This window comes from Doryrhamphus excisus, chromosome 18 (assembly GCF_030265055.1).
Source record: "Doryrhamphus excisus isolate RoL2022-K1 chromosome 18, RoL_Dexc_1.0, whole genome shotgun sequence".
NCBI classification, from domain to species: Eukaryota; Metazoa; Chordata; class Actinopteri; order Syngnathiformes; family Syngnathidae; genus Doryrhamphus; species Doryrhamphus excisus.
Window position 1 is genome coordinate 10,344,579 of NC_080483.1, and position 27,999 is coordinate 10,372,577.

Genomic DNA, 27,999 nt, shown 5'->3' on the forward strand with positions numbered 1-27,999 from the left:
AATAGATTAATAATGATTAATCGATTGTCGAATTAATCAACTTTTTAGCTATTCAATAATCGTTTTTTTATTTAAAAATGTAAATATGCTCAAACATGATTAAAAATATATATTTCTTTGTACCATAAAACTTTCTTTTTCTTTTCCTGTTTTCCGTCAACGGGTGTTAAAGAGAAAAGAAATATAAATAGAAACTGGATATACACAGGAAGTCACTTTATTTTACAGTTAACTTCTTTTTACACTTGACTGTAAAAGTTAAGAGTTTTGTTTATGTGTTATACAGTGCTCCCTCATTTATCACGGGGGGATAGGTTCCCAAAATAGCCTCCAATAAGTGAAGTCCGTGAAGTTGCCAACTCTATTTGTGTGCAATTCTGATATATTTTAGAGTGCACCCCCCCAACACTTTAGACTCTTTTTCTCCGATTAATCAGCATTATTTGCTGTCTTTAGTCTATTTTTTTTCCATTTTTGTAGAAGGACAAGAAGAAGGTGAAAAGAGCAGAACCAAAACATACACAGGAAGTCATGACAGTTGTGTTATTTTGACAGTTTATGGCTTTTTACACTTGTATGACAATGAGAACATTACATTCTTAATATTAAAAAGGCAATTTACCATCATGGTATACATCTATCATTGAAGTTAAGTCTTCGAAGTCTTTATATGTCATAATATTAACTCATGTTTACACTTCGATCCTCAAGAAGGTTAAAGCATTGATGGTACGCTTATTAATAAAGGCTTAAGGGTGGAACAGATTATTTATATCCCCTATAAACAGTACTTCCTATGGGGAATGCATTGACCTGAAACGCAAACAAAACAGAGGTTAAAGGCTTTTGTTTTACTTTAGCCACAGTACAGAATACTGAACATGCACCTACGGCCCCCAGTGGCTAGTCAGCAGCAACGTGATTGGATGGGAAGTATTTTAGAATGACATTAGGATGAATGCTTTTACGCATGGAAACACTATTATTATCATCATGCATGCTTGTTTGGAGGCGGTAGGTCTTTACTGGCTTGAAGTAACTATGCAGTTTACAAACACTATCTTGCATTATATTGTATGTGTGTATATATATATATATATATATATATATATATATATATATATATATATATATATATATATATATATATATATATATATATATATATATATATATATATATATATATATATATATATATATATATATATATATATATATAGTGTCATTGTGTACGCTCTAATAACACAGTAATGAGCAGCTGCTGGAACAGGCAGGATGACGACACAGCCTTCAAACCCTTTTGAATTCGCCTCCTCCTGTGTGTGTGTGTGTGTGTGTCCATGCAGGTGGGTGGGCTGCCAGCATCCATGTGACAGTGTAGGCAGTGGATGTGACATTCCGGATTCAATTGTTAGTCATCATCCACCAAGAAGCTGCAAGGAAAACACACATCAATGTAAGTATTTTAATGACAGGTGTTTGTAGAGTTTATTACTTGAGGATGTTTGACACGTCCTTCAGTATGCGGTGGAATTTTATGACATTGCAGACAAACAATGAGATGTACGTTTTTAATATTTGCTACAGACTGTGCATCTCATCATTGCCAATTCCTTGCAATCAGCACACTGCAGCCTCGCCTGAGTTTATTTAGAATTGCAGAAATGCCACCAGGCAAGAAAAATGTCAGAAAATAACCATAACAATATGCAACCCAATGCTACATATCAGCCACATAGCCTGATTCATTTAATGTGATGACTGTATATGATTTATGTTATAATATATACAGTGTACATACCTCATCAAAATTGTTAAAAACTTGAAACCTCCTTAAGACAGTGCAAAATGTAATGTAAATAATTTTTGAACTAGTCTTTTAATTTAAATTTTAATCAAAATATTTAATTATTGTATATTATAATTATAATTAATTATAATTTAATCACGTTATTATTCTGTATTGAAAAAAATATTTTTGTAATATATATTATAATATATTATAATATATTAATATGATATGATATATAATATTATATATATATATATTACATTATATTATGTATTATTTCAAGACAAAATATGTATGTAATATATAATTATAATACATAATATAATACATATTATATTATATTACATATATTACATAGATATTCATTAAAATTATTATTCTAATGAATATATAATAATAATAAATACATTTTAATAAATGAATAATTTATAATAATAAATTATAATTTATTAAAACATTACTATTATAATATTATATTATAATGGTATATAATATTATTATAATAAATAATATTTATAATAATACATATTATATTTTTATTATATTACATAAATACATATTACACAAAATATTTATGTAATATATAATTATAATTACAAAATATTATATTAATATAATATTATACATATAATATATTCTATTACATATATTACATAAATATTTATCATTTCAAGACACAGTTTTCAGTACAGAATAATATGTGATTAAATGAATGATTTATTGCTGTAAAGAGCAAACAAACACCATTCTCATTGTTATATTGTCAGTTTGACCTTTCGGTTCTTTACTTGAGTTTTTCTTCCATTTTCCTATTTTTACTTTACGTGGGAGGACGGAATGACATCATGGCAAGAAATGTAGTCAATGCCACATCACCCAGGGGTTGAAGATTCCCATTAAAGCCTAACATTTTCGGCACAGCTCTTGTATTAGCTCTCATTACCGTAGCTTGTGCTACAGTGAAATGTTGCAGTCAGTGAGTGGATCTGTCCAAGTCCCCACCTGGTAGAAACATAGTTGATACCACCTCCGAATCCTCCAGCATGTCGATGATGCAGCGTTGGAAGTCTTTGCTGTCGGTGGACTGCAGGTAGCTGAAAAATTGCAAACAAAAGCCAGTTAGGTGATGAATTGATGTGGGGAATTTAATATTTACAGCTCCAATGCTGACCTCATCCAGGAGACACGGTCTGGCCAGAACTCGTAAATCACGTAAGAGGACTTTTCCGGCAGCTTCTGAGTAGAGATGCTGATAGCAAGAAAGAGATGCAGGATTGTAGGCTACATTCACACTTGAAAATAAAATAAAAAAAAAAAACAGAGATAGTGGATCCCTGCACATTTGTGATTCAGCATTTGTGCACAAAATATTATTTTTTTTAATATTTATTTTTGTTTTTTACAGCAGAAAACAGATTTCATTGACCATACATAATTTATTTAAAATAAAAAAAAGCAAAATACACTGGGCTGCACGGCGGACCTCACAGCTAAGAGACCAGGGTTCAATTCCACCCTCGGCCATCTCTGTGTGGAGTTTGCATGTTCTCCCCGTGCATGCGTGGATTTTCTCCGGGTATTCCGGTTTCCTCCCACATTCCAAAAACATGCTAGGTTAATTGGTGACTCCAAATTGTCCATAGGTATGAATGTGAGTGTGAATGGTTGTTTGTCTATATGTGCCCTGTGATTGGCTGGCGACCAGTCCAGGGTGTACCCCGCCTCTCGCCCCAAGACAGCTGGGATAGGCTCCAGCACCCCTGCAACCCTCGTGAGGATAAGCGGTAGAAAATGAATGAATGAATTCAATTGGGTACACCCCACAGGAAGTTGAATTGGAGTTACAGGAAGTGAAGAATTTTCTTTTTTAACATCAAATTAAATGATCTACTTTTTAAAAGATGCTTCTTAACTGTCAATCAAAAATATTTACAGAAATTAAAATGCCATATAATGGCAAACAACAAGCAGGCATTTTAAGATTTTCACACTGTAAGATATTACCAGTATTAAACAATAAAAGCACTGTAAAATTAAACAATAGAAACACTATTGGCTTAATGAAAAAGCAAAAATACTGACTGCAGGTTGTCCGAGTGGCCGGACGTCGCACTGACGTAGCGCTTAAGAACTTTGCTGAAGTCGTCCGTGTCATCATCCCTCACAGCCAACTGCCTCTGGACCAGCAGGATATTCTATTGAGACATGAAGTTAAGTTTGTGGCCTTGAACAAACATCCTTTTGTGTTAATGTTCCTGAGAATCCAAGCCAACGCAAACTGAGTCACAACTGTAACATTCTGAACATTTGAATCCCCCAGCCAGCATGAAACAAAGTAAAAAAAAAAAAAAAGCACTTGTCCGTTTCTCCTTTGATTACTTGAATGTAAATGTCACCATGGTTACCTGTGAGAGTCACTTCACTTCTGATCTGTGGCTCTTTTCTAAAAAGCCTCCTAATTTGTTCAAAATGGTAATATTTTAAGGCTTTGTAGTCAAATTAAATAATAATCCACACGTATAGTACAGTCCGGTTTTGTTTCTCTTTTTAAAATAAATGTTTTTTTTGATGAGATTATTAGTTTTAACTGATGCCATTGACTTTGTATAGAGCATCTTAATTAGGGATGAGTCGGATTCTAAACAAGTATCCATTATGGATGAAGCATTTTTTCCAGTATGAAACGAGTACATTTCGTCACAATGCCCCCAGCTCGCCTCTATTTTGGTTTATATCTAAAGTGACTTGGTAAACTTGTTCCATAACATCTGCACAGCGCTGTGCAGACACTCAACAACTCAATTAGGGTAGCATAACAGTATTTTTCCTTGAAATGTGTTTTTGTCTTATTCCATGAAGTCATCATAAAACAGGCGTTCCACCTACAATATATGAATTTTCAGTTTGCAGTACACAGACAGTGGTAATGGTATCCTGCTTTGACTGCATTAGGTACAGTTGCACGGTAGCACAAAAGTGGCATCAAGCCGTATATATAATATATATATATATATATAACCTTGTTTAATAACTACACAGTGCATTTCACAACACAGTGGGCACGATCGTGCATCAGTCACTGAGGTGTTGTTGTTTTTTTTCTTTGTTTGCTTGCTTTGGCTGTTGACATAAAGTCAGTTGGAAAACTACTTGTAGTACTGAACCAGAAAATTACCAGATTATTTCCCTGTTTGCCATATTTGCATGAATCACCAACTTCCAACAGCTACTTAAAAAGAATGAAAGAATAAAGTCTCAAGCATCACTTATACATGCATACGTACCATACATAAAGCTCAACAATAAACAATCAACTTCTGATCAATCTGTGTCAATTTCAGACTTAAAATAATGTACATATTTAAGCCCCGCCCATTTCAGCTTAAACTACACCCACTTCTTGTTCATGCCCAGCCCACTCCAAGTACAGATACAATACAGATAATTTAGATGGATGAACAGATACAGAAAATGGTGTACTCGCTCATCCCTAATATTAATCCATTTGATAAAATTAGCTCCAAAATTTATCAATTTATGCAGTCAGATGCCTTCTGTGCATCAACAGTACAAACTGTATGTATAACATTAAATCATTTCCTTGTATTATTGGTTAATGTCGGCCTGCAAGAGTTTGATTGACTGTATGTCTTAAATGTTTTACTTATTCTTATTTTGTGTACTATATTGCGTAAGGTGACTGTTGGGGAGTTAGCAAATGTCTAGAGGGCTCCAATAATGTTAAATAACTTATTTAGAAAGTCATAAACAGGTATTCTATGCTCTAAGTGTGAAAATATTCAATTTATCGATTTAGCCCTAATTGTTGAATATAAGTAATAGTCGTTGCGGTATATAAGTCGCTCTCTATTTAGGTTGACTTACGGATGTGCACGTGATGTTAGGCGCGTCCTCCTTCAGGGGCTCCAACATTGGACTCTAAAAAAAGAATACAGTTACTGTATATCACGCTTAGTTGGATAACCATAAACAGGGAGTAAACACTTCATGTCAATTTCATGTTAATTTATCCGCCAATGTAAATGCCTCATACCTGACTGTCCAGTTTATCCAGCAGCTGCTGCAGCCTTGCAATCTGAGAGCTCCACTCACCTCCATCCTCATCTGGAGATAAACAGCACCCAGGTAAAATGACGATGCAATAGTATATATCATTCATCTAGCCGCCATTTTGATTTAGCTGGTAGCTGCTTTGTTGATGTTCAGCTACCATATTTGAAATGAAATCTTTGCGTCATTGCTGCAAATGTCGGCTGTCCTTTTACTATGTCTGGTTTAACAAGTTTGACCTATGAACCCTGATGCCGGGATTGTGCTGTGTCCTCGTGCAAGTTCTTGAACCTTGAGTGCGACTTCTTCCCTTCTTCCCCATTAGATTGTGAACAGGCACCATGTTAACACACTTTAAGGCAATGATGTCAGTGAGTTTGTAAAGTCGGATCTTTTTTCATGTTTATTATTATTAAATCGACCGGCGTCTGTGACATCATTGGCATCCAAAAAAAAAAAATTAGAACCTAAACAGATTCTTTCCATCTTGCCGTACGGCCGATTCAGATGGGGCAGCTTACGGATGGATACAGTGTGATCACGGGTTCACGGCACATTTGGGTTGAATTTTTCAGAACTTTTCAAGTTATTTTGAACACAAACAGACAAACACGGCAAAAAACCCTTTCAAGATTTCAAGAAATCACAAATACTTAAACTTGCTGATATAATTAAACAGCTAAAATAATGCATAAGGCTAAAAAATAACCAATTAGCTAAAAATGTCATCCAATACTTCTCTACAAGAGAGGAGAAATATGATCTCAGGGAAGAACTACATTTGAAACACTTATATGCTAGGACTACGTTAAAAAGCCATAGCATTTCAGTATGTGGAATCAAACTACGGAATGGATTGAGTAAGGAACTCAAACAATGCACAACGATGAGCCAATTCAAGAAACAATACAAGCAGTTGATGTTTGCTAAATACAAGGATGAAGAGTCTTGAACCAGTCATGATGTGCTATACATATCACTATATTGACACTTACTATGGTACACATTATGTCATTGGATGGTCATATCACCTCGTACTTCGGTACGTGACAAAAAAAAAAAAAAAACTATTAGGAAAGCAGGAAGTGAACAAATGTAACAGTTACTGATTGTAAAAGTACCAGATGGAGGGGTAGGATTTAATAAGCTTTGCTTCTTCCTACTCCTTTTGGACATGTGGAACTGTGAACTGATTATGTGATGCATTCAATTGTAATCTGATGCATGTTCAAATGAAATAAAACTATTACCATTACCAGATATCTTAGCTATAGAGACTATAGAGCAATACGGTCACTGTCACTAAGGTATAGGTTTTGTAGTTTTTCATACAATTTTGGTTCAACTCCAAATTGCTACATTTTGCCACTGTCAAGTGCCTCTTACTTGTGTTTTGGCAGTTTGAAGGGACGTTGTCAAGGACTCTGCGACCACAGTGGCGCCCACTCGGCAGCACTGTTGTTTTGTCCTCCCTGATAGATAGAAAGAAAAAGGTACATAAACACTGGTTGTCCTTACAGGAAAATGAGGCATATGAGAAGATGTATTAATAAGACAGGACTGAAATGGAGAAACTGGTTTAAGTACTGTATATGAAAAAAACACAACAAAACCGCAGTTTTTAGCAGGACCAACCTGTCAACTGTGTGGAGTCAAAGGTCTTATCTATGCATACTTTACAAAAACACCAAGCGAAAAAAAGAACCCTCGCTGACAGTGTTGTATGTGTTATAAAGGACGAATACCCTAGAGAAATGAGTTCTAAAAGTGCGCCGAGCTTTTTAAAGACCTGTTCAAATTTAAATTACAGCAAGAAATGAATCATAGCAGAGATCTTTATGCTATATTTACATTTGATGAAAAGCAGCATATAAGAAAATCCAGGCTATAGTCGCCCGGCCTATTAGTCAGATAGCTGTTTGAACTAGAATGCTGCACATTGGGCGATACCGGGCAACATAGCTTGAAAGAAAAGCAGTCGGAGGTGGAGCTCATTAGCTGAGGTCCCTCACAGGCTTCTGCACCATCACATTCACTGCATCACTTCATCTTTTGCTATAATAGAAGAGGTGGATGTCTTTCTTCTTTGCGTTTGCCGTGATGGTGCAGTAGAATATACCGTAGGCACATTTTTAAATATTTTATACTGCTTAATGGCATTTTAAATGGTTGTCTTCAACTGTTGACATTGTGGTGAATTAATACCTTGGCTAGGGAGTAGTTGTATTTGTTCTCCACAGTCTAAAGTTTTTAATTATGCAGACCTCACAGCTAGGAGACTAGGGTTCAATTCCACCCTCGGCCATCTCTGTGTGGAGTTTGCATGTTCTCCCCGTGTAAGCGTGGGTTTTCTCCAGGTACTCCGGTTTCCTCCCACATCCCAAAAACATGCTAGGTTAATTGGCGACTCCAAATTGTCCACAGGTATGAATGTGAATGTGAATGGTTGTTTGTCTATATGTGCCCTGTGATTGGCTGGCGACCAGTCCAGGGTGTACCCCGCCTCGTGAGGAAAAGCGGTGGAAAATGAATGAATGAATGTGGATTTTTGTTTTGTTTTTTTAGATTGGGTAAGTTTTCCAGGAAATACCAGTAGAAAAAATTCAGAAAAACTAAATACTATGTAAGTACATTCATAGCATTACTTGTTATAATTGTTTATAGGTATATTGTATCAGTTCTGGTACTGACTGAAAGGGGCTGCTCTCCTGGTCCACAGCCTCCATGGCGCACTGCAGCGACCTCTGCAGGGACAGGAGCTGACTAGATGTCTCTCGCAGCAGAAGGCGGGTCACGAACTGGCCTAGAACACTGGAGTCCTGATACTCCTGCCAGGAACAAACAGTGACGGGGGCAATCAGCAATAGGAACATCATGAATAGCACAAACATTGAAATCTCCGTGCACATAAATAATTCATAACTGAATGATTTTTTAACAGCAGTCGTAATTGCTGCTCCTGTCGTGATTGCACCCTCTCCAAGGAGTCCTTGTGACACGTTCTGCTAATGGAGCAACAGCCTGGCTACTAGTTGTCAAAACTCAATACTTGAGCGGTTGGCAGCGGAGCGCAGCAGCTAGCGAGCCATATTCGCAACCCTCGGAAGACTTTCAGGCTGCTTTTAAGACGAGGAAACTGGAGCTAATTAAGACAGGTTGCACATATTTTTACCAAGCTTCTTTCCTCTAATGCAGTGATTTCCAAAGTGTGGGCCCCCCCCGTGGTGGGCCGAAGTCATTAAAAATGATAAATTTTTGCAAATATTTTTTTAATTATTTTTATTGTAAAAAATGTATTGCACAATTAAAAAATATATATTTATAGGTCTAAATAATAACCTATTGAATGTTATTGACCTGTCACAATATTTTAGGAACCTTATACAGTTTATGATTGGAACGTAGCTCTCTGGTCATCATGCCAGGGGGTCATTAATGAGGAGCACGTAGTATGTAGTGGCGGGAAAAATGAAGCGCAGTTGAGAAAAAAAAAGGTGAGAATTAATTTTGTTTTGTGTGTACACCACAAATTAAAAGTTTGGGCTTCCTTTATATATATATTCCTTTATATTTATATTATATTTTATTACGTATATATATATATATATATATATATATATATATATATATATATATATATATATATATATATATATATATATATACTCCTTTCATTTCAATCCTTTATTAATATTATTATCTTTATTCATTATAATAATAAAAAAGCATTTCGTCTATGTACTGGTTCTAGAACAAAGGTGGGCAAGTTTGGGAATCCCTGCTCTAATGGGTTCACTATGTTTTAAGCTTAAACCTGTCTTGAGGTGTTTATCTATTTAGTCATTTTTTGCAAAATTTGTTTTTTAATGGAGAGGAAGAATATTTGTTTACTTAAATATACACTCAACAAAAATATAACTGCAACACTTTTGTTTTTGCTCCCATTTTTAATGAAATGGTCTTAAAGATCTAAAATTCATTCCCGATACACAATATTACTATTTCTCTAACATTGTTTACAAATCTGTCTAAATGTGCGATAGTGAGCACTTGTGCTTGGCCTTTTGAGACGGCTTATGGTAGAGAAATGAACATTCAATGCACGAGCAACAGATCTGGTTAACATTCCTGCTTGTCAACATGCCAATTATATGTTCCCTCAATGCTTGCCCATCTGTGGCATTTTGCTGTGAGATAAAACTGCGCATTTCAGAGTGGCCTTTTATTGTGGGCAGTATAAGGTACACCTGTGCACTAATCATGGTTGTTTGATGAGCATCTTGATGTGGCACACCTGTGAGGTGGAATGGATCATCTCAGCAAAGCAGAAGTGCTCACTCATTTTTAGATAATTGAGTCCATCTTGTCAAAAATGTGACCAAAAAGTGCTGCGTTTATATTTTTGTTAAGTCTAATATGTAACATATAATTAAATCATATATTATTATTTTATATATTTATTTTATTTTTTATTGTTATTTTATTTATTAGTTTTATACAAAACACATTTTTTATGATTTTTACCTCTACAAAAAGAAAAATTAACTGAAATAATTGTATGCTGGCAAATAGAAAATATCACCTCCAGTGAGTCCTTATCACTATGGAAAAGTTAATATGACTTGACCTTGTCAAGTTAAGACATTCTAGAAATGTCAGCACTATTTCGATTTAGGTAACAGTATGTACATATTTCAGTCTATATTATTTTGATGTTTCAATGAAAGGAAATATCCAATGAATTTAAACTTTTAAAATTTACATTATACAACCATTTCACCTTGGAAAAAAAAACAAAGCGTCCAAAATTAGTACGACATTCAAGCCCATGATGAGTAAACTTGTGACTGCAACTGTAAATACTACATACTGTATTACTCTATATTGCATTAAGCCCCCCATGGTGTCTATTAGAACGGAGGCCTCTAGTTGAGGAAATACAACGCAATGCTAAATAACAACAATTTGTGCTGCTGCAGGTTTTGGTGCAGCGGAGGCCGTGTTTCATCATCATGAATCAGCACGAGACAGTTGGCGATGAAGTGAGCCGGACCCAGAAGGAAAGGAAATCTTACCTCTTTAGTTTTATACATTGCCTTTAAAATGGCCACATTGAGCTTCTCAAGGGCCGAGAGGACATTCAGATATTCCCCAAGGTGCTGAGAAAAATAATCTGCGGAACAGGAAAAACGAGCTGTCAATGTCATAATGTCTTTTTACATCAGTTTGCTTCCAAGTCAGTGGGAGCTTCTAACAGGTTAGAATTACACTTACTGGACACAACAGTGTCAACTACATCATTTCAGGAAAAATAATCCAACCATTGTTTAATTAATACTGAATAGTGTATAATTGTTTTTTGTAAAGGCAGAATTTTTGCAATTGTGGTGGTGTAGTTAATGTTGTATTGGCTGTAGTAAGCTACAAGTCTGTATCCAAAGTTAATAGATAACAAAATAACTTTGAATGGCATGTTTAATGTCTCTGTTTAACACTGACATCAAGTTGAACACAAAGACAGACAATAAACAGTCCACAAATGCAATATATAATGCAGCCGTTTTCATTCTTTCCACGACAAACATTTACAAGCCTCTGTCCTATTTCATCCTGTTTTATCCAGGGCATTGGAGGTACACACGAGGAAGTAGGCCAAAAATATGTGCTGCAAATGGTGATGATGGACGAGCTTCGCACTTACCTGATAGCTTGTCAGTGTCCAGATTGCTGCAGGGATAAACAGAGGGGCTCATGTACCGAAACAAATCATACAACAGCATCAATGTAAATTAAGTACTCACTATTCAGCATGGCTAATGGAGATTTGTGTGTTTGTAACTGTTACTGGGATCTCAACACGGACCAAAAATCGTATCAATGATAAGCTTATATAAAACTTTTTGGTCATTGGTTTGATTAAGCCAACTTATTCACTAGGTAGTACAACTACACACTTAAGGGGAATGCATAAAAAAATCCAACAGGAGCCAGACCTATTGCCATGTTGACCTGAATATAAGACGACCCGTTCTCTTAAAATTAGCATCATAACTCCACCTTCGGTTGTTTGCTAGCATGATAATAACCTTTCAAATACTTTTTTTCCCTACTGGTTCTCTGTCACTCGTGGTAAAATACAGTGTTACCTCGGCTACCCCGGTTGAATTTTTGCAAAAAGTTAGTAAATTTATACAGGAACCTTTATACTGTCTTCTGCTGTTTACTCCCGCTATGTAGCCTCTTCTTCATATCTCTGCAATATATCTACGATGTTTCCGCATAACAAAGGGATGCTCAACGCTAACAGCTGCTGGGAAATTTGGCTTGTCCCTTTTGGCTTTTGAGTTATTAATCTGGAACAGATTATTAATCTGGAACAGATTAATAACGTTAACCAAGGCACCAATATATGTAATAAACCATGGAACATTTTTTTTTACTTAATGGAAGTTAAGTTAAACTCACTTATTCTGTCTCCCGTCAATGGAGTAGAAAAGCTCCTGCAGCTGCACCGTCGTCAGGATACCATCGGCAAAGTAAGTGTTGAACTCTTCGAACGACAGCTTACCATCATCTGACAACACAAAGCAACGCAAGTGTAGATCAATACATTGTGTTGTGGTTAAGCCAGCAGAGAAGGCTTTGCTGGCCCTGACTGCTGCTTGTGGCTGTTATCAGCCTACTTGAAGACCATCCAAATATAGAGACTGAATGCTCAATAAGTACTATGATGTTCTGACCATGCCATTATACCACTGCCACATGATTCATTGCTTTTATTTCCGCAGTCTCCCCTGTCAGTTTTGTGTGCAGAATGTTGTGTCTAATATTTTCCCAAGCGTTTGCAACAAATGACGAGGTGTTTTTGTTTTGCAGCAGGAAATTTCCTCATTAGCCACTCATCGGGCTCAACTGTGACAGAAGAGCTGAAACATCAGCAGTAAAAGATAAATATCTCATGTTGTCATCTGCAAAGATGCGTTCAGAACTAATTAATCTGGCAGAAATATTGGTCTGCAGATGAAACCACTAGCTTGGATCTTGAAAATATTTGAGACGATGTCATTAGCTGTTAGCAGTTCAGCCTGGGTGTAAAAACAAACGAGCCTAAGCATTATTTATATAAATCAAACATGCAAACTAACAACCGAAAGCACATTATATGGGGAATATCTACAATACCACTGGCTGTCAGCTCTAATAACAACCTTGTCATGAATTTCCACTCGACTTGATTCAACGAGGCAGAAGACTCAAGGGCAAGCACAAGTGCCATCTGTTCAGCCATAGCCATACTGACAACGCGTAATTACCTCAACCCAGAGGCCATGCCTGGACAACTCGCACCAGTTTTGGCCCTTTTCTTTCCTCTAAATCACTACATCTCATTTAGTGCTGTGTCTCCTACTGAAGTAATAATAGCAGACTTCCTATTGTACAATTACCAGCATCAAGCATATGGAGGAAGTCGAGTGTTCCACAGGAACAGACACTTCACAATTATGTGCTCGCCAAGTGACCTGTACAGGTCGCCATCCAGCAGTGTGCACTTGACTCAGATGCTCTTCAGTTTAGTATGTGACGCACAAAAAACAGCATTCCTCTGCTAATATTGTCAGTCACAAACATGCACTGCAAAAATATCATACTGTGTGCTCTAAAAGACTAAAATGTGACACAATTAGGACTTCAATATGTCATACAAAACTACCATCAGTAAAAAGAAAATGCAATGATAACCATTTAACTAGAAATGTCACATGGAAAGGGTTTAGCTGTTAATTAAATAGACATTAAATAAACATATTCCCTGTTACATTTCCTAGTTATGAACAAGCGTATTTTAAGTTGCAGTGCACGAAAGAAAGGGAATAAGTTGAGACACACACTAAAACTAGAACCTTCTCATACATGACCTGAGGACCACCTGTATTTTTACTTTATTTTAGTTCATTTCTGACATGCGGAACCTTTTACCCTGGAAGAGATTAATTCACTATTTATTCACTTATTTTAGTTTACTTATTCTTATTCATTAGTTTTTTTTCTCCAAATCAACATTCTGAGACTCTTCAATGCAGCGAGAAACTGATTGCTTGAGGGCGAATAACACTGACTGTGAAGGACTTTGGACAAAAGATGCAGAAACATGTACATTTTAATACGATCCAATACAACAGTTGTGTTTCTATCCATCTATTTTATATGCAGGTATGCTGGAGTGTGACGGTACTGTTTCATTGCCCAAATCGATCTATTGGCCCAGGCAGAAGGTTTGTCTCCAGAAAATTGTCCTCCTATTGTTATTAAACTTACATACTGAGTGTTGAATCAAATATATTTTTGCTGAACTGATCCTGAAACTTGTTTTGTGCTAACACACACTACTTGGGATGCAATAGGATGCAATGCTTGCAAGGTAGACTTTGCAAACAGTCTTTTTACATTAAAAAAATAATGAAAAAATGTGATTGATTAAATATATAATATAAATATACACAAATACAATATTTATATAAGATATATGTGAAGTTTACATAAACAAATTTCTGCAATTTAGGTCACCACTTGTCATTGGAGAGCGATTGTGGGTTCTACAGTCAAACCATTTGAGAACCATTACAATACATGCTCGAAGATGCTAAACTAAAATGATAGCAAAATACTTTCAGGTAGATGACTATCAGCATGTATTTGAACCTATATTTATACTATCAGTTGCTATTATGGAAGATGATATTGTGCAATATAACACAAGACACCACCTCTATGGAATTTAGTTCCAGACGCAAAAAGAAAAACATCAACTGCTGCTCTTCCTTAGCTTGTCGTCGCAGCCCATCTGTTAGCCTACTTTGGAGGCAAGAGTTCTTTTTCCGATTCATTATATTTAAATGTGGCACAAATGACTACGGTGTACAAAATAACACGCTGGTGTGAATGGATAAACGCCAACATAAGAGCAGCCATACAATGTCATCACAGTTGTGTTAATGCAGGGGGTCAGCAACCCACGGCTCCAGAGCCGCATGTGGCTCTTCAGCCTCTTTGTTGTGGTTCCCTTCGAAATACTCAAGTATATTTTTAACACCCGAATGAAGGAAATACGCATCTTTGTAATGAGTTTTGAAAAAAATATGACTTTCTGTGAGACCGTATACTAGCAAGTGTAATTGATCAACTTGATCAACAAAATTCCCTCCAAATCTGGCAGTCAATTAAAATCTTGGGAGACTCGCAATTCGCTCTGGATGTGAGCAAGGTTTAACCAAGATGATACCATGATAACCCTACTAGTTGGCATCCGTTACACATGCGCACTGCACTTCTATTTGCTGTAGTCTGCTTTTAAAACTTTCAAAGGTTTATAAGATATTGTTAACAAATTATGTTTTGCAGCTCCAGCCTATTTTTCTTTAGGCTTTTTTGATCGCAAAGGTTGCCAACCCCTATGTTAATGTAACACACCATTCAACTAACATAAGGAATATAGTACCTGGGAGGCTGTTCATGCTAAATTAATATAACAATCCAGCAAGTCTAAAAAGTTTCCTGGCAAGTTCACCAAGCTCCTGATCTCATTCCATATCGCTGAATCCATTAAATTCTTCATCTTCGGCTCTAATGGCTGTTAATGGTAATGTCGATTCCTTGGTTTATGTCAGTTAGTACGAATTAACATTCTCAAACATGTTATAGTAAAAAAAAGAAAAAAAAGTGTGACTTATAGTCCGGAAAATATGGTAGCAAGAAGAGCTAACAACAAACATTAGTGTTTGACCCCCCCCTTCTGTATTCTCATGTTTTGCTTGACTTGTCATCCTCTTTTAATGCTTATTTAACAATAAACGTAATTATTTAATCGTTCGATGCTCAGTGAACTACGATCTTGCAAGATTTGCAAGTTCGTTTGGCACTCTAAAAGCATATTCATCCAGATGATTTTGATTGAATTTCGTGTTCTATGACATTACGGGTATTCCAAATTTCATGCAAATGTAGGTAATAACTAATGTATAGTGGAACCTTGTTTTTTGTACACCCACGGATTTTGAAGGAGTTGGTTTTTGACGCAAATTATTGTCAATAATATTACGGTCAAACAGCACCTAACAAGTCTAGAAGTCTCAACTAGTCCCGTAGCCCACATCTAGTCCACAACTCAATACAATAATGAGCATAACATGTCCCCTTGAATTATCGTTATTATGTGTGTATGACCAAAATGTGCTCTTTCGGTAGCATGAGAAAGTGTGTCCAAACTTTTGTTTAACATAAGGACTTGTGTGGAATAAAACAAAATGTTTTCCACATGCAGCAATGACGTTTTTAATCCTGCTGGATCCTTTGACTGACGCTGCCAGATGGCATGAAAAGATGGCAAAGTAAGCAGAAGCAACATTCAAATCCCCAGCCAGGTGGAGGATTAGTTGTTTGTTAGCGATTGACTCACACGTCTCTTCATTTTATTGCATTTCCGATATGCTATACGGCTCTTTGGGGCAACATGCATGGAAAAATGTATACAATGCTTTTGTTCCAGTTCAAGTCAGGGTTATTATTTTCCTTCTTTTACTCCTTGGGAATAAATGATAACCTGAGTTTATTTAAAACATAGAGGGCAAGCTTCTGCCACAAACGATCCTTGCAATAACCAGAAAAAGTGTGCAAATAACAATGGCTGGATGATGAAGACCATAGCTCCATAAGTCTTCTCCATTAAGCTCATAGAAAAAGTTAAAAAATAGTCCCCAAAGTTTGCAGAGAAGCAACATAATAAACAGGAGCCAATGATTACGCTTAAAAATAGGACATAATGTAGGCCATACTCTTTGTCTCTGTAAAAGGTTATTCCCCTGGCAGCTTTCCCTGAATTGTTCCTTTGCAGTTAATTCCCATGTTCCTTTATAGTGTGTAGATGTTTCCTAAAGCCTTTTAGAACAGACGTTAAGCAAGTGCAGAGTCAAGCTCCTTAGGGAAATTAGAGCCTGAGCAGGCTACAATTACTATTTTAAGTTGTCATATTGTACATAAAGAGCGCCCTGGTGGTCACAACCCAGGTTTGATTCCCGGCCAGGGCCCCAACAACCAGTCACTGGAGATGACCGGTGCTAGTACCAAGCTGGGTTAAATTGGAGGGTTGAATAGCGATGGATTGTTATGGTATGGTATGCTGAGGATGGAAGTAGGGTCAACAAAGGGGTCAATACGAAGAAAGCAACCAAAACAGCTTGACTACTTAGTGGCAAACACTGCGATTTACGTAATGCGTGTGAACAGCCACAGAGCACCTACTGCAGCGCAGAAGAAAGGTGACAGCATGAAGTTGTTCATTGTTTTAAGTGCGTTTGAAGCAAAGGAAGTAAAAGTAAGTTGATGATGATGTTGTGTATTAATCTTGAATCTTGAAATTTTTTTAAGACCATTTATATTTTATGCTAAACGAGAGCTCCTTACGTGGTGCTGCGACTAATTAGTGTGTTTTCTGAGCATTAGTTTGTTCATTGGATGCACTGACTACGTTACAAAGCCACCAATTTTACACATCTGTAAATGTATGCTTTCACCAATAATGTGTCTTCTTCGAGCATTCCGACCACTTTGTTCAGCAGTCCTTGAACACTTATGTGTATGACTTTCTCCAACTCTGCATAGACAGGCGTCTATATTCTATTCTGCCTTTCACCTCGTCCTTGTTCACAGATGTTAATGTTGTGTGAAAATGCACAGAAGTGAGCTTCAATAATATTAACTCTGTGCTGCAGTGCATTTTTGCTTAGTGTATAACCTTATGCTCTTCATACGTCCATTTGGATTGGTAATAAGCCTCACATTGAATTAATTTCCTTATTGATTTTTGTACGTTATGTGCCTTTGTTTTCATAATTATGACGTTTAAATGTAACATTAGTTGTATTGTACTTCAATATGATATAGTATATAATTAATAATATAAAGACAACCCTGCCATAACTTATCAAAGATTTTAAATTGTGTGATTTATGTTTTTTAAAGTGTCCTGGACTTCAAGTCAGATGTCTGAAGGGGTATACAAGTGTGAACATTTTGGGAACCACTGGACTAGTGTAAATGGCTAAGACTGCATCTGTTCAAGTCTGTTAAAAACAATAAATGACTACATAACACCCATTTTTGCTATATAAGAATATTTTGAGGCTGCACGGTGAACAAGGGGTTAGTGCGCTCGCCACACAGCTCGGACACCCAGTACTGGGGTCTAGTAGTTTTACTATCGCTATTTTTAGACCATGGTCATCAGTATGTTGTATCGGTGGGGCACTGATAAAAAGCAAATGAATTAGATAGATGGATAGATGGATAGATGGATAGATGGATAGATGGATAGATGGATAGATAGATAGATAGATAGATAGATAGATAGATAGATAGATAGATAGATAGATAGATAGATAGATAGATAGATAGATAGATAGATAGATAGATAGATAGATAGATAGATAGATAGATAGATAGATAGATAGATAGATAGATAGATAGATAGATAGATAGATAGATAGACAGACTTCCTTTATTGTCATTGCACATTATCAATGAATCTCTCTTTTTTCTCTTTTTTTAAATATCGTGACAAAACTAATTTGCACAAAATGAAGGAGCCCACTTCTGTCTACCCTGGCAGATTTAAAGCATATTAAAACGGCAAGAACGGTTATTCATTTAAAAAACAACTTACCATTTTTATCTGCCCGGCGAAATATCTGAAAGAGAGCGAGAGAGGATACAGTGAGACATTAATGAATGAATTTTTTTGAGCACAACATATTTCTGAGCCAAGATGGCAAACACAGAAGTATCACATGGTCTTCTTTCCAATTATGAAGGTACAGGTGGTCCTCGGGTTACATAGGAGTTTTGTTCCGAGACTGTGATGTTAATTGAGCTTTGGAAAAAGTCAGCTCTTATACCGAAATTACAGATAAATTAACTCATGCTGTACACAGAACACATGAAGGACACACAATACAGAAATAACACTCAAAATAATTCAATGACACAGCAATAAAATATAAAAGTCAATGCACTTGCAACTTTTCCACATCAGTAAAAAGACCACTACACAGCGTGGTTATTACTGTTTGGAGGATCAGTGATCTGTCAGTGTGTACTGTAGTGTTAAAGTTGATGTACGTAAAATGTATGTGTGTGTGTGTGTTGAGAGGGCAGCGTGAATGCACTTTTCCTATCTGAATATTGTCTAAACATTATTTTAGACTTCCAAGCTTACTTGAATGCAGTACTTGTATAGTAAATGTGATACACAAACATGATCGCTTTCCATCATCAAGGCACTTCTATGCGAGTCAGAGCTTTTTTTTCCTGTCACTCAAACACACCAATGACCAAGGAAGAGTTATGCAGCTAATTTTAAAAGAATGGTTATCAGTTAAGCAGTCGTCTTATATTTGAGTCCATTCAGTATCCTATTGTCACTGTTAGTGTACAAAGAGAATATACACATGCAACAATATCACATATTTACTGGTTATTGTATCAGTCTTGTCTCTTTGGGAAATGTAAGGACTGCCAAGTTATTGATCTGTTAGCTATATTTCTATATGTCAGCCATGCCAAGGTCTGCCCTTTGCCCTCTAGCTTGCTGACAGCTTCACACACGAGCTACAATATTGGATGCTGTTGCAGTGAAATATTTTTGATTGGCAGTTTTTAAATTAAAAATTGTATTGGTAACGGAAAAAAGAATCTAAACAAACATGGCCCTGTGTGAAAAAGTGATTGCAACAAAACAAAACAAACAAAAAAAAATCAGGAATGGGGCAAACAGTTTTTCACACCACAGCTTCTACAGGCTCTCCTGAGTCGGAGGATGACATTGCATTCTGTCTTTCTTATACAGCGAGCCCTGAAAAGGTCAGAGCCGCTTCCCGAGAGAAAGTTGCACGCCCTCATGTCACGACAGCAGATGTTTGTTAGTGGCCGCTCACATTTCTCCACCAGGCTTCTCCTCTTATCTTCTAGAATACTACTGTATATTTAACATGCTGTCTGTCGGAAATCCTATTTGGTTACTTGAGACTCACAATTTCGCTTTTTTTGTGGCTTTTTGTGTTTGAGATTCCACCACAGAAGGGTACACATGATGGCATGGTCTTCCTCTACGCCTCCTACCTGGCAGCCCTAAACGCAGCATCCTTCTACCAATATATTGACTATCTCTCCTCTGGACATGTCTGGCCTCTCTGACTTAATCTGCAAGGCCTCTAACATGTAATGTCCCTCTGATGTACTCCTTCCTGATCCTATCCATCCTGGTCACTCCCAATGAGAACCTCAGCATTCTCATCTCTGCTACCCCCAGTTCTGCTTCCTGTCATTTCCTCAGTGGCACTGTCTCTAGGCCAAACAACATGGCTGGTCTCACCACAGTTTTGTACGTGATCACCAGAACAACAGGCTTTTATTGCAGGTTTGAATTATCTCACAACAGGCACAATAAATATAAATACCTACTAAATACCTACTATTGTGACCTAATCCATACCAAACTACAACTCACACGCTCCCATACTCCCGTACACACTTATTTATGTCTTAAATTGCTTATTTACTCTTATTATGTCTACTTTATAGGGTAACACGGGTGTAAATGTGTCTATAGGGGTGTTATAACATGTCTTGAGTGCTCTAATAATGTTAGAACCTGTATTTACATATGAGGTCGTAAATTGGTTTTCTATGCTTAACTATGAATATATTCTATTTACAAATAACCTCACAGAAATTAACTTATCATGGTCAACCTGTATACAACTCTAATATAATTTTATTATTTTTTAATGGGTACCACGATTGGCACTCTTCCCAGAATCTGAGAATCTGGAAGAATGCACTTCAAAGAATGGGCAGTTTCATTTTAATTTTATTATCCTGAGCTTAACTTTTTACACTTGATTAGTAGCTAACAAAAATTTGAATAATTAAATATGGTCATAATTTAAAAAAGTAAATTTTTATGGTAGCAATTTGCAGAGGATGCATATTTTTTGTTACCTTATTAAGAGGGACACAATATCAGAAACAGCTCTCCATAGAAAGGAGTGCAGTTTTATACCACTGCAAGCTACAAATCACAATCACCATCATATTGTTAAATCAATATCTCTCCTGACAGTGCCCAAGATAGTTAAGCATCATTTTATTCATGCAAGAACCGCTGTGGACACATCATTTTAGTCTTCACCCTATTTATTCAAGCCATTACAGCAAGTCATGTAGTCATAGTATTGAGGCACGTCTCTGCATCCTTGTAGAAGAAAAACTGCAATGTAAGAAGTAAGAATTGGGATGTTGCTAGTTTAGATGTACTCACATCATGAAGGATACTGAGCTCCCGTCCACTGCTTTGCTTCTGCTGCTGCAGCTGTTGCTGCTGCTTGTGCTTGGCCGATTGCAGACACATGGTGATCATCTCCGTGCAAAACATGTTTTTTTTTCTTCCCGTCACTGCCTCCCTTTAAAATATGCACCTCTTTTAGGACTGTCGACGTGAAGCGCAGAGAGCTCCCTATTTGGGGTGTGTGTTCACAAAATGCCTGGTGCACTGCACTCGCAAGCTGAGACCAACTTTTATGGCGATTCGGTGGTAACAGGAGCGCCCCCTGCTGGAGCCAAGTTATACTGGCTGATTTGATATATCAACTCATAGAAGTTCTTCTGAGTTAAAAAAAAAAAAAACCTGAACATCACACCCATAACATCTGTTAATATCTAATAACAAAGGCTAAAAACATAAAAAAAAACCAAATGTACTATACGGTGTGCGTTAACATGAGCTGCTAAACCCACTGGACCAACCTTTGTGAAACACTGCCACCGGCTGGTCGGACTTAGTAACAGCGTCAGCGATTCCTTAACAATTTATTTACCTTCATGTAACTATATCAACAAGTTAACCTTTAGTAATTACTCTTAAAATGACTCTTAATTTTCTATGTGGACACATGCCGAATACGTACATACATGTGTGCTGTATGAACCGAACATAATTTTTGTACGTGGCCTCCATAAAATACACATTTTGACCTTAACAGTCACCACATGACATTATCATAATCATAATCAAATATAATTAGAATTTTACTGGGTTAAGACCGAGTAAAAATGTTCGCAACGAAAGACACGGCTATTATAAAACAACGTCGATGTTAGCTATCTGGTTTGCTCGCTTCGAGTTCGGTGTTCATTGCAGGCGTTCACTTCAAGGACAAACCTCCCTCAAAAGGCTCACTTTCTTGAATCGAAACCATTTTACTCTAATTTAATGAGGCGATGAATGTGGCGAATAATTGGATTAATTAATAAATTGCTTCAACAAGTGACTACCCTGCAAACGTCCAATGTCACCTGGATGGAACATCGGAGTCAAACAATAAACACCCATTTCCGCTTAAAGGTTTTAATATAGCATTCTCTTGTACAACTTTACATTTTTTTTATTAAAACGAAACTGAAAAAACTAGTGCAATGGGAGCAACAGAGAAACCAGTTAAAACGTTTATTTACTCTCCAATCAACCATTTAAGCATTTTTATTTATCATTTAGCAGCTCAACCAGTGTTAGTGACTTCCAATTTGCAATCAAATGTCAGCCTTACATAAAAATGTCCCTGGCTGACTTCCAAAAAAGCTGCACAATCCTGCAAAAAAATGACTTAAGAGCAGTAAAACCCCTCACTTCCACATTGGGGAAACCACAATCAAGTGAACTTCAGCATCAACTGCTGTACTAGCGTGCTCTTTTCAGCTAAAAGTGCTTATAAATAAATACAAAGGTTAACCTTAGAACAGTGAATTATTGTAAATATTGTGTATAAATTGTGTCAACACCCACATCGGTATCTTCAGGAACACAGGGACGTAAAACCTATAAGGTGTTTGTGCTGAAAAAAAAAAATCATAGGAATGTCAAAGGTGCCAAGCGCGAACAGGGGCTTTAAATTTGCATTACATGTGTCTGTGTGCCATTTGTTTACATCTTATTACATGTAGAAAACGATTAACTCTAGTGAATAGGAGAGGATTCTACAAATCCTCTATTTGGTCTCAGATATGAAATACCTCATTAATATATACGCACACTGAAAACACGCATCTAAGTAATGTTTTTTTTCTCCCATAAATTCCTATAAGAATAACAGTTGTTGCTATTACCAAGTAGAAATGACAGCAATAACAGGAAACGGAGTAAGAAAGTCTTCTCATTTTAGAGTAATCTTCATAGGGGTGGCTTAGAGGCGAGGTAACCGGTGTTGTGAAGGAGCCACGCTCAGTCAAGAACTGTGCCACTGGAGTGTACTACTTCTGTTCAAGGAAAGAGGTCCAGTTTAGGGGCCCACTCCAGCGCACTGTTGACGACAGCGAGCGCCGCTGCCCCTAAAGCCACCGTCAGGCCCATAACGGCTAAACGAACAAAACGCCGCGCCACGGACGGTTGGGTCACTGTAGAGCCTGCCACCGAGCGCTCCAGCGCTGCCTGTTTCTGTTTACGCCGGCGGAGGAGAACTGAGTCGGGCCGCTGCTGGGTCGAGGCAAGGTCGAAGTCCTTAAAGGTGGTGGTGGCCATGCTGGGGAGGCAGAGAGAGGCGGATAAACAGGCTGCAGATAACATGAACGCACAAAACATGACAAGTACCAGTCATGTGAGGCGGCCTCTCTTGCCAGCTCCGAGGGGGGGAACTGGACAAAAAGGTCTCCCGCTCGGCTTATGAGAGTCTCGTAGGGCAGATCCTGAGGAATCTGAGACAGTAGGTGATGGACCATCGCCATGTCGCACTCACACTCCAGCACCTCATCTTCTCTGTGAAGTACGATCTGCAGCAGCACAAACAAAATAAAACAACTTCAGAGGATTTATAGAGGATCTTTTACTAGTTCCAACATATTCCTTCTGTTTTACTTATGACATGAGCTACTGTCACCCGTCAAACGACTATACATGAGGGGATGAAGTTTCATCTGAGGAGTCAGCTACATTGAATTGATCATGGAAATCGCCAGAAAACGCCGCTTCAAACAAACACAAACCTCCTAATGCACCAGGGCTTATTTGTTACTCCTCATGAATAAAAGAGCAGCACACATCGATTCTGCAGCTCTTTGGGTTGGGTTGGGCTCACAGTGGCAGAAAAGGGAACTCACCACAGCTGCAAAATAGATGGGCATCAGTGGATGGCAGGCAAGGAAGAAGTCATACAACCGTACGACGTGGCGGAAGTCTGACAGAACATGGCCGAACCAGGTGATCAACCAACTGAGAGCGAAGACGGTGCCAACCTCTGCCCTGGGAATCAAATATATATATATATATATAATATTCAATCAAATTAATCAGTTTTAAAATGAATCATGATTAAATCACCATTTGCCACGATGTGTGAAATATGTCCACACATAATAAAGATGTGATTTTCGGAGTGTTACTGAATGCACCAGTCTGTCTCTATAGTGACAATGAGGAAGTGCTGTTCCCAAGAGGAGCTGACTGAGATAGGCTCCGGCATACCCGCGATCCTAGTGACGATGAGTGGCACAGAAAATGAATGGATGGAAGTTGGTGATTAATATGTAAGTGGCAGGTATAGTTATATCATTGATCATAAGTATATGATTAGGAATCAGCGGAATATTGTAGAAATATTGTAGAAAAGAATAAAGCAGAAAAGGCAAAATGTAAAGAGAAGAAGCTGACATTTTGATACTAATTAATAATAAAACAAAGCTCTGTCTTTAATATATAACATTTGATGCTTTTGTGTTTTTTGCTAAAAATAAATAAAAAATACATAGATACATTAGATAAAAATATCAAAGTGGTCTCTTTGATTTTCATGTGATTGTGCCGCCGCATTGAGTGTGGACTTCAGGTGTCAAACAAACGCAAGAGATCTTATAAAGGTTTTGATCCATATTGGAATTAATCCGACTTTGGCAGACATCTGTAAGATGCATTTTGTGGTTCGTGTGGGTGAGGTTTGCAAAAATTTTAGGTTGCTCTTACTGTTGCATGAAATCATGCACCTCAGGGTTGACCCTCTCAATGATGGGCATCAGGTAGTTGAGAATGTGTTTTGTGTTGTCCATGGTGGGATCCATGAAGTCCCTGACAAAGAAAATTCAGAGCACCTTAAAAAGAAACTTAACCTTAACCTGAACTTGAAAATGCAGTGAGGCAAGAAGGATAAAAAAAAGTCGGGAGAAAATGTACCTGAGGTGATGCGTGGAGAGCTTTTCCACAAGAGCAGTCGCCAGACGCTCGCCCACTACCAGTAGGAAGGTGACGACTATATCGTGGTATCCTTGGTAATAGTGCAGCTGAGGATTATTTTTCAGAACTCTCAGGATAATGTCAATGAGCTCTTCCTGGAGACCCTCCCTCTGCTCATCTGGCATACCTGGGCAAGCGCACCCAAAACCATGTTACTCTCAACATGATAAAATCCAGAAATGTTTCATCAGTACTTGCCAGGTGGGAACCTTCGTAGAGAACGTTGAACATCCAGTAGCACCTGGTTATAGTCCTTGTTATTATCCCGCTCTACTGTTTCTGCAGAGGAAACATGAGATATGCGGAAGTGATATGCAATTACTGGCCATTACATATAGTGGTGTGATTTCTCTTTTTTTAAAGCATGTTTTCCACACTGATATGTGTCAGATCTCATTTAAATATTAGTCAATGACAAAACAACTGATGACAAAATACAGTTTTTAAATTAAACTTTATTGTGAAGGGAGAAAATATCCAAACCTACTAGAAGGGGGCAAGTACTTTTTCATGTACACTCACCCGGATCTTGATCCAAAATGTGCTGTGGGACGTTCAGAAGGCGAGGCCACACTTGACAGCGAATTTCATCCGTCAGCAGGCCACCCTCGCTGATGGCCATCCTCCTGAGAGCCGCCACATCCACTGGACTTGCTTGCAGGGCCTGAGCAATGTCGACCATCTTCTTCTGCCACCTGCTGTCCCAGTCTGATAGACAACATGTGCATTCAACATCATCATCATCATCATCATCATCATCTACTGTGGAACTTTTCACATCTGTAGACCCTTGAATGTGATGAGGTCAATGTGCTTTGAAAAGATTAACAACCCAAAGCTGTTGTTTGGACTTCAAAAACCTTAAAAAATGGTACAATAGATCGTAAAGTAGAGGTTGTGGACCGTTTTGGCCAAGAAAGCCACATATTTTAAAATGTATTACCGTGAGAGCCATATTTTTTTTCAACCTGAATACATCTAAATGTTTGCATTTCTAAACAAGAGCAACAACTTTGGAATATACCAAGTCACTGACTACAGTCTTTTTAGTAATGTTGCTACACTTAAGCTGATCAATCCAAATTAAAATTAGGGATGTCAAAAATAACATACATAAGCCGCATGTGTCCATGTCATAAAATGACATATAGTAGCACCAAGAGTCCACAAGGACCAGTTAGCTCTTTATGTGAGAAGAGCTAATCATGAGCTATGAAAAAACTCAAGACGAGCTTATCAACCCATTGGAAAAAAGGACTTTACTCAATATAACAGTCTGACTCACAATTTAATCTTACAAACATCATTAAACTCATCACACTGCAACTTAACACTCAAACGTTATGCGTCAGAAATATAGAAACATGTACCAAAATGAGTTTAATCATATGGTCATGTATGCAAATGAGACAATGACATTGTTTCTCTATTTGTGCCCTGTGATTGACTAGCGACTAGTCAACCAAAATCAGCTGCGATAGGCTTTATCTGATGGAGGAGCGTAATCTGCACTGGACTGCTGTGGAAAGTTTGTTTTTGATCCAAACTAAATTTCAAAACTGGACGGACGAAAAACTCGCATTACGGAGTTATTCCAACAAGTGAAAGAAAAACTCTGGGAACCCGGTATCACATGATGTTGATGTTAATGTTTTACCTTGCATGCCCCATTGACTATTCTGTTTGATTATAGCAGCGCATGTAGACAAGAGATTGGAATATTCCTTTCCATGTATCCCATTGTTTTCGGAAAAGCCATTAAGAAAGATTCCATCGGAAAGACAAAAAATTTCTCATGTAAACGTATTGAATTAATGAATCGTGGAGAATTTTTTAGTGAAAACTTACCTACCAGAAGTTTATATATTTTTTTTATTTTAACTCTTAACACAAAAGCAAAAAAATGAACCAAACTGTGACCTTAAAACCGAGGTGTACAGTGAGAGCTAATTTTAACTGAACTCAAATTCCTTTCTTATGTAAGCCAACAAAACTGATTCTGAACTGTGAAGGGCTCTGAAGATGATGCATCTTCTTTGTCTCGCCAATAACAGTGGTTAATTTCATTTTATGCTTGAACGACAGTTACAATTATCTGTATTGTTAATAAATGGGAATTCCACGAAAGTTTCACGAAAATGTCCGCATATTTTCAGATCCAAATATTAACATAATATTACAGTTATGCTACAAACTAATTGAACATTATTGCGCCCAGAGCAGATGACTGTTGATAGTTGCCATGCAGTGAGCAGCTTATGGCAATCAATATCATGCACATCTATAAATGCAAAATATATAATTGAGAAAAATCCCCAATAATAACAACATTAACCGCAAACTCCACGACTGGCCCCAGCTAACCGGGCTCACCAGCGTCCTGCTTACCGTTACCTTGCTGTCCATTCACCGGTGCCGAGGCAGTGACCGCATTGGACGTCTTCATGTTTCCTCCTCTTGTTTGTGGTGGCCCTCTCTCCACCTTTTCAGTCGTACATACTGTTGACTTTTGCCGCAGATTAATCTTTCGTGGCTGCCATCTGCTTAGTTTACTCGGCAAGCCTATTAGGGTAACATGGCCCGGCTAGTTTGTTAGCTTCGCCGCTAGGTTCGCTCAAGCTAACTCTGCTGTGCATCCGGCTCCCATATTAATACTTCTCTGATCCCAACGCGGTACTCACGACTCGGACAACGAAACTACTGCAGTGCTGAAGGAAGTGTTTACATGTTTGTTTGAATGTTTGTTTTGGCTAGGGCGACCGATGCTCGACGTCACTCCAATTTGGCATTTGCGCATGCGCAGCGTCGAA

General features: G+C 37.6%; 2 protein-coding genes across 3 annotated transcripts; both read right to left on the reverse strand.

Annotated features, from left to right (window-relative positions):
- Positions 1–1,209: 1,209 nt before the first annotated feature.
- necab3 (N-terminal EF-hand calcium binding protein 3) lies at positions 1,210–22,257 on the reverse strand. The gene is made up of 13 exons (XM_058055123.1): positions 21,236–22,257; positions 18,581–18,605; positions 12,331–12,439; positions 11,567–11,592; positions 10,941–11,038; positions 8,557–8,693; positions 7,252–7,337; positions 5,849–5,919; positions 5,680–5,733; positions 3,877–3,989; positions 2,966–3,043; positions 2,797–2,888; positions 1,210–1,435 (listed from the first exon to the last, which is right to left on the reverse strand). Exons 1-13 carry the CDS (start codon positions 21,347–21,349, stop codon positions 1,407–1,409), a joined length of 1,032 nt encoding a protein of 343 aa, XP_057911106.1. The 5' UTR covers positions 21,350–22,257; the 3' UTR covers positions 1,210–1,406.
- Positions 22,258–22,314: 57 nt separating this feature from the next.
- On the reverse strand, positions 22,315–27,999 carry tbc1d20 (TBC1 domain family, member 20). 2 transcript variants are annotated; one of them, XM_058055122.1, is made up of 8 exons: positions 27,584–27,999; positions 25,712–25,897; positions 25,388–25,468; positions 25,130–25,316; positions 24,923–25,024; positions 24,064–24,205; positions 23,558–23,736; positions 22,315–23,489 (listed from the first exon to the last, which is right to left on the reverse strand). In XM_058055122.1, the coding sequence occupies exons 1-8, from the start codon at positions 27,633–27,635 to the stop codon at positions 23,231–23,233; spliced, it is 1,188 nt and encodes a 395-aa protein (XP_057911105.1). In that variant the 5' UTR covers positions 27,636–27,999; the 3' UTR covers positions 22,315–23,230. The 2 variants fall into 2 exon arrangements, with proteins under 2 accessions (XP_057911105.1, XP_057911104.1); XM_058055121.1 differs by having other exon boundaries at positions 27,578–27,999.

Excerpts from the sequence above, each read along its gene's own strand:
- necab3 (XM_058055123.1), bottom strand. The coding sequence starts at position 21,349 with ATGTTTTGCACGGAGATGATCACCATGTGTCTGCAATCGGCCAAGCAC. Across the intron at positions 8,694-10,940 it reads CAATGTATAAAACTAAAGAG|GAGTATCAGGACTCCAGTGT; the intron begins GTAAGATTTCCT and ends TGTTCCTGGCAG. Across the intron at positions 3,044-3,876 it reads GGCCACTCGGACAACCTGCA|CATCTCTACTCAGAAGCTGC; the intron begins GTCAGTATTTTT and ends TCTTGCTATCAG.
- tbc1d20 (XM_058055121.1), bottom strand. The coding sequence starts at position 27,635 with ATGAAGACGTCCAATGCGGTCACTGCCTCGGCACCGGTGAATGGACAG. Across the intron at positions 25,317-25,387 it reads TCTACGAAGGTTCCCACCTG|GTATGCCAGATGAGCAGAGG; the intron begins GCAAGTACTGAT and ends GCGCTTGCCCAG. Across the intron at positions 23,490-23,557 it reads GAGGCCGCCTCACATGACTG|CATGGCCACCACCACCTTTA; the intron begins GTACTTGTCATG and ends CTGCCTCCCCAG.